Raw genomic sequence first — 6,887 nt, 5'->3', positions numbered from 1 at the left:
ATGTGAATGCCCAAAGTATCCAAACTAAAGGCACTACCAAATCAAAAGGCAACACTCACTCTAGAAAAACTATCAAATCAGTGAGGGCTCAAGAAAAAACTTGTATGTCCTAACGGATCCTTCAATATCTGGTGCTCACATATGAAGTATTGTTTATGCACAATAGTGGTGAATTAAATCTAGATGGGCAATTGGATAACTAATATGAATTAAATCTAGATGGAATTCATGTTTGTGAGATAGCTAATATGAAGATATTGTAATTCTCTATTCCGAATAAGGGAAGATTGCATATGCTATAGGTAGTATGACAACAGTTGCCACTTTGCCTCATTGGGTAACATTGGAATGAAGAGGAAGTTTCGTGCAGTAGCCATAGTAGAGTAATGAATGACACTTTAAACAGTTGAAAAAAAATACTTGTGTGACAAATGTTGACGAGTCAAGTAAAATTTTTATTTCTTGTCTAGTTAATCCAGTCTAGTTAATGCTTTTCAATGTTGCACCTTGCTTCTGACAGGTTGAATTAGAAGACCCAGTTGAAAATATTAGGGCCAAGTTGGTAAGATAGGTTGCAGCAAAGACAAATGATTTAGCAGGTGTTAGAACTACCACATCTATTGTACTTGCGCAAGGTTTAATAGCTTAAGGTGTAAAGGTAATTTATTTGTCCCTATTACTGTCTTAAGTATTTATTCATTTTTATTTTGTCTACAAGTTTGGTTCTTCTTGAATCCCCTTTACTAGGAAAAATAGAACTCTTTTTTCTTTAGGCCACCTGGATGAGCACAGATCCGAAAGTGGTGAAGCGGGTATTTAAGGGGGCAGGTTTCTAGGACAATAACAACTAAGAAAGCCAACTATTTGAAGCCCCTGTCACTCAAACCCATCATATCCTTCTGCTAAAATGGTCTCCAGAAGCATTCAGGCATAAAGTACACACCCAAATGATGACTTGCAGCATATCTATTTTCATTCTACTGACATGGCCTTTTTGGGATTTCAAAGTGTGTTAGTTGTGTCTTACTAGCCCTTTATTACTCTTTGCATAATCTTATTTATAGACATGGGATTTGGGCTTATTTGAATTCATGGGTGTGAGGTGATTGTTGATATATCTGAGGTTTGATTTACAGGTTAACCAGGTGGGTTGAGGGATAAAAGGAGATGGAAATGAAACGGTGGGTACTGGGCATCTAAGCTGGGTTGGATTCTTGGTTTTTAGACAATCATGGGAGAATCAAGTGCAGCAACACCTACTATCACGCCCAAAATTGATACAGCCGTTGGTACCATTGTGTGGGTGAGAAGGAGAAATGGGTCCTGGTGGCTTGGAAGGATTCTGGGTGTAGAGGAGCTATCTACAACTCACTTGATGTCTCCCAGATCAGGAACCCCTGTTAAACTTCTTGGTAGGGATGATGCCAACGTGTGAGTATCCTCTTCATCACCCTAATCATCTTGCATTTTTCTTACCTTACAAAGAAGCTATCATTGCCGCATATCCATCTGTAATTCCAATTTTCAGATGTGGAACTTTAGTTAGATTCCATGTATTTAAAATATAACTTTTGTCCAAAGGCGATGATTCTTACAAGGTTCTATCCTTGTTTTCAGCAATTCATTATTTTTTCTTGGTAGACCTTAAAAAGATTTTGAATGGATCAATATTCATCATGTTGCGTAGTTGCATAATATGTTTCTGATTACTGTCATCATGTGACATGGGAAATAATGCACATAAACCAAAATAAACAAAGAAATAGTTACACTCTCATCTGGGATGTGTGGCATTGATAAATAATTCTTTTCACATTGTTGTGCTTCGTTTAATAAAACAACAGTACAAAATGGTACCTCATATTTTGGCAATATTTTTGTATGCAAATCTCACACTACGCTTCTTGTTGTACTCTTTATTTAAATAGTTTTCTGCAGCTCTCACAAACATGGAGAATGCAATTATTAAAGTAATTTTTGTTCAGTGGTGTATTTTTTTCTTGTTAGAAATAATGTAAGCCAGTTTCTTCCTTGTCTTTGTATATTTGTCTGTTATTTTCCTTCGACTAGCTCATGCCTGACAGATTATTTTTTGGAGTATCCCTCTTAGTTTGCTTGAAATTATTTTTTGGTTGTTCCTACACTAGATTCAAATATATCCACGAAGTGTCTAATAAGATCTACAATTGAAAATCAAGAAGCTGTATGTCATTTTGGAAGATTGACATTTTCGTGTTGAAATTATATGGAAACTATAATATGAAAGTACTTTGACTAGAACTTGGAATAGCATATTAGAAATGAAAAGTATACGAGAAGTTTCCTCTTCAGCCTAAGATGCTGACATATATTAATGAGAAAAATGTCTGTTGGCATAAAGGAGTTTCTACATGAGCTCTTAATCCATATTCATTTCCTTTTTGATGAGGATGCAGAATTTGCTGGCAATCCCTAGCTTTGTACATGATAATAAGTTGATGATCACAAAGATCTTGGGATCACGAGTAGCTCATTCATAACTGATATAATCAGCTGAGAGTACTCCGCTGAAAACAGTAGCAGTGATCAAGTCAATACACAGTAGAATATCCTACTATCACGTGAAGGAAAGAATCAGAAACAGAATAGATGCACATTTCATGAATCTTGCCTATAAGCATCTTCTAACAGGGTTTTGCCAATTCCAAATTCTAGATGATTACTATTGCAGGTTAAAAACTTCTTTATCAGTTTGACATGCTAAGATGTCTTTACATAAAGTAGCAATCCTATGGATCTGACTTTGGGTCAATACTAGTGCAGCCTTTCTTAGGATCCAAGTTTGTAACCATAGACAATGGTTCTATTTTACTGCAGATTTGATTACAATATTTTTTTTTATAATAATGTATTAAAAGAAAAGAGGGAGTTTTGTGGCTATGTTCGTACAACCCAATACAACATTTTTGTTGCCACTCTTCATCCTATCCTTGGGTTAGGGTTGGGATGATGGGTTGAACTAGCTTTCATTCTTGATTTCCTGTGCTTAATAGTGCACAGGCTTTTAACTCCTTAACAAATTGCTTGCAAATTAAAATAATCTGGAAAAACATAGTACATACCTATGCATTTTCCTATGAACCCAAGGTGTTGCCATATTTTGCTAGCAGGGATTGAGATCCCCTAGCTTTATTTTTATCCGCTTCTTTTTCCCGCAACACCTTCTCCAACTTTTGTCCTCTTGTAAGTGGTGGAGACTCGGAAAGTTGGATGGGTGTGCTTCTAATGTTTTTGGCTGTCAGTAATTGATATAGGAAATATCTGCCTGGCTAATCCAAGCCTAGATGCAGAGAATATGAAGGGTTGAAGCCCATGTTTTGAAGACCCATAGAAAAACTGCATTTTAAGCTGATTTTTTAGTTTGTTTTTCCATGAAATCATGTGCGCGCAAAATGGTAGGCCTTGCAATGGTTGCACCCAATCAAAAAGCATAGAAAGGCAACAATAATAGGAAGGCGTTAGGAGACATTGGCAATGTGGTGGGAGCTCGGAACCCCAAATGCAATATCAACAAAGATGTGGTGATGGAGTATGTTGTTTTATGTTATTTATTATCCTTTAGATGTATAAATTGAATCAATCTGCTGCTGGGTTTTTGTTTCTTTCTATTTGGTGGCCTCTGCTTCTAATGTCAAGTCCTACACTATTGGATTGACTACTGTTTTAGGAGGTCTAGAGTAAACTTGGTTGTCAATGGCAACAAGGGAGCCAATCCCAGCACTCAGGTAAGTTTAATTAGAGTCAATTAAGCAAGCTGAATTATTGTTTTTCTGTAAAGAACTGGGTCTATCGTTTATAAAGGACAATCTCCTGGGGAATTGAACTAGCAACCAGGCAAAACCTCTGTGTTCAGCCACCTGCTTTTTCGATCTTCATGCCTAGTATTCTGTTTTTCTAGGCATGTTTAATTTGTTGCTCTTTGTTTTCATTTCACGGGACTCATTCTGTTCTCTATTTTCTGTGAGCCCAAGCATGGAATCTCACTCTTTAATTTTCCCATTTTGATTCCAGCAATTCCAAGCAGATGATATTTTTGTTAAGGCAGGAGCCAAAGCAGAAGCAAAGGCAGTCCGGGGAAACAAACAGAGGCGGATTGTCAGAAGGAAGGCTGAGAATGACACTGCCAGAAAGAGGGATAATGTAGTTTCTATCGGTGATAGCGTAGACTCAAGTGCACAAGATGGGGGATTACAAACATCTAGCCAACTCAAAGCAATGAAACCCATAGCACAGTCACAGACTGTAGTGATAACAGCTCAAAGTGAGGTCTGTCTTATTGATTAAGTTTATTAGTTTTCTGATACTTTTCTTGTTTTATGTACTGGTTCAAATCCAAATAATATCAGCCAAAGGTACCCACATCCACGCCCAATTACTAAGAGGTTTTATAGCTGTAAGATTGATTTCTGTTTATCTATTATGTGGTTTGGATAAAAATGATTAATAATTTTGATGGGGGTATTTCAAGACGCTCAAGAGGTTCTCCCTAGCATTGATGATGGAGACCTCGGAAACCAATTGGTAGTTGCGGAATATGTTGGAGACATATACAAGTCCTATCAGAAGATTGAGGTATGTTTCTCTATCAATGATTGGAGATTTGTGTGAATGTGAAGGTAAATTTTTAATTTTCATTTAGTAATCATTGGCAGTCCCGTATGTCCAGAACATGAGCCGTGTACCTCTAGATTATATGAAAAGGCAGGATGAAATCAATGAGACAATGAGGGCAACCCTGATTGATTGGTTGATACAAGTACAAATTAGTTCCTATCCTAACTTCGTTTGCTGCCAATGTTGGATCTAGAAGAAATTTATGTGGGCAATTTCTTAGGCTTTACCTAGAAATATTAAATTTTGCAAGTGCATCACAAATGTGAACTAATGCGAGAAACATTGTATCTCACTATAAACATTATGGATAGATACCTTTCTATTTATATTGCTAGGAAGTGGGAATTACAATTAGTGGGTATCGCTGCGATGTTTATAGCTTGCAAATTTCAAGATACCTGCACTCCTCAGGTAGGATGAATTACTGACATCCATAAGCATGACTGTAAGGAAACCTTTTGCATATATCTAATTGATAGAATACCTGGTTGGCTGTTGAATATTGACATAAGAAGAATCAATTCATATTTGGTTATAGGTCAATGAATTGATCTGCATCTCAGGATACCAATACACATCCAAAATGATAGTAGCCATGGTAATTATCTCTAGCTGATATCTTTCTGTTTCATTTAATTACAATATATTTTAAAGATTCAGTGTGAGTGATACATTGATAATGATACTTGGCAGGAGCATACAATATTAAATCGATTGGAATTCAATCTTACCGTTCCCACTCCATGTGTATTCCTTGTTAAGTTTCTCAAGGCAGCTGGTCCTGACAGAGTGGTAAAGTGATGAACTCCACTGTTTCTTTTGTATTGTCAGAATAATCTTCTGATGTATTGATCAAATTGACTTTCAAAATGCTTCTGGAAAATTGAGATTTTGGTTTAAATGTCTTTTCTTCATTGTATTTCCTAATAATCCTCTACTTTACTGTTAAAAATTAAATGTATTATCGCATGGTTCAGATAGAAAATCTAGCATTTTACTTGGTTGAGCTATGTTTGCTTCATTACAAAATGATCAAATACAGTCCATCAATCCTTGTTGTTGCTGCTGCCTATACTGCTCAATGCACTTTGAAGAAGGATCCATGTTGGAGTAAAACACTTGCTCTTCACACAGGCTACTCAAAAGAAGATCTCAAGTAAGTCTTCTAGTTCTCAAGGCACCATGTTTTTAATGAGTTTAACCTTCCAAAGGATACTTACTACTAAATATCTTAGGAATTTCCATGAATTACGCAATCTGTAGATTATATATCCAAAACCTAGTGGACCTGCTACAACACTAATTTACTGGCAACCTGTCTGAAATTGTATCTAATTCTACATATGGGAAAGATTGACAAATGTGCACATCAAACTGTTTGGGGTGTGTGCACATTTAGTTAACCCTGTACGTTGTTAAGGAATAACATTTGATTTACTTGTTCCAGGGAATGTGCAAACTTCATGGTTGACTTCCACTTAAGTGTAGGAAGAAATGAGCTGAGATATGTTCATGAGAAGTATTCAGATCCATGTCATGGCTATGTTGCTTTTTTATGCCTTGCCAACTTACCCAATGATGACATTTGCACCACCAGCGATGACGTTGTCATTTGTATTAGTGATAACATCGACTCAAGTGTACAAGAAGGGGGATTAGAAAGACCTAGCCAACTGAAAGCCAGGAAACACACTGCACCATCATTGACTGCAATTCTAACATCTCAAAGTTAGGTTGGTGTCACTCTCTTATACATTTCTTGTTCTTGTTCAACAAATATACACAAACCAAAGACTGCAATGCTAACATCTCAAAGTGAGGTCTGTGTCACTCTCCTATACTTTTCTTGTTCTTGTTCAACAAATATACACAAACCTAAGAGTATCCATGTCCACTCCAAATTACTAGCAAGTTTTATAACCTCAAGATAGCTTTGTCTTTAGTCATGTTGTAAGTTGGATGAAAATGATTAGTTATCTTGATAGCCTCAAGTTAGTGTTGTGTTTATTTATGATGTAAGTCAGCTGAAAATGATTAATAATCTTGATGAATGTATTTCAGGATGCATTCAGGGATTACCATCAGGTGCTTCCTAGCATTGATGATGGAAACATTGAAAACCAATTGGCAGTTGTTGAATATGTTGAAGATATATACAAATTCTACAGGACAATTGAGGTATGTTTCTTTGTCAATGATTGCAGTTTCTTGTTAGGGTGAAGGTAAAGTTTTAT

General features: G+C 36.3%; 2 protein-coding genes across 2 annotated transcripts; both read left to right on the top strand.

Moving 5' to 3' along the window:
- The first annotated feature begins 4,936 nt into the window (after positions 1 to 4,936).
- LOC149217406 (G2/mitotic-specific cyclin S13-7-like) lies at positions 4,937 to 5,607 on the top strand. The gene is made up of 3 exons (XM_089391359.1): positions 4,937 to 5,064; positions 5,192 to 5,251; positions 5,347 to 5,607. The coding sequence occupies exons 1-3, from the start codon at positions 4,957 to 4,959 to the stop codon at positions 5,452 to 5,454; spliced, it is 276 nt and encodes a 91-aa protein (XP_089247485.1). The 5' UTR covers positions 4,937 to 4,956; the 3' UTR covers positions 5,455 to 5,607.
- A 41-nt stretch (positions 5,608 to 5,648) lies between these two features.
- On the top strand, positions 5,649 to 6,873 carry LOC149217405 (G2/mitotic-specific cyclin S13-7-like). Its single transcript, XM_089390200.1, has 3 exons — positions 5,649 to 5,809; positions 6,101 to 6,293; positions 6,715 to 6,873. Exons 1-3 carry the CDS (start codon positions 5,682 to 5,684, stop codon positions 6,871 to 6,873), a joined length of 480 nt encoding a protein of 159 aa, XP_089246326.1. The 5' UTR covers positions 5,649 to 5,681.
- The last annotated feature ends 14 nt before the right edge of the window (positions 6,874 to 6,887 follow it).

This window comes from Pinus tabuliformis, chromosome 1_1 (genome assembly GCF_031772625.1).
Source record: "Pinus tabuliformis cultivar Carrire ecotype Pingquan chromosome 1_1, CPIR1, whole genome shotgun sequence".
Taxonomy (NCBI): domain Eukaryota; kingdom Viridiplantae; phylum Streptophyta; class Pinopsida; order Pinales; family Pinaceae; genus Pinus; species Pinus tabuliformis.
Note: the sequence above shows the minus strand (reverse complement) of the source record. Positions and strands in the feature narration are given on the sequence as shown.

Coding starts and splice junctions, on each gene's coding strand:
- LOC149217406 (XM_089391359.1), top strand. CDS start 4,957: ATGGATAGATACCTTTCTATTTATATTGCTAGGAAGTGGGAATTACAA. Junction 5,065..5,191: donor AAGATACCTGCACTCCTCAG/GTAGGATGAATT, acceptor ATTTGGTTATAG/GTCAATGAATTGATCTGCAT. Junction 5,252..5,346: donor CCAAAATGATAGTAGCCATG/GTAATTATCTCT, acceptor GATACTTGGCAG/GAGCATACAATATTAAATCG.
- LOC149217405 (XM_089390200.1), top strand. CDS start 5,682: ATGATCAAATACAGTCCATCAATCCTTGTTGTTGCTGCTGCCTATACT. Junction 5,810..6,100: donor TACTCAAAAGAAGATCTCAA/GTAAGTCTTCTA, acceptor TACTTGTTCCAG/GGAATGTGCAAACTTCATGG. Junction 6,294..6,714: donor GTGATAACATCGACTCAAGT/GTACAAGAAGGG, acceptor AATGTATTTCAG/GATGCATTCAGGGATTACCA.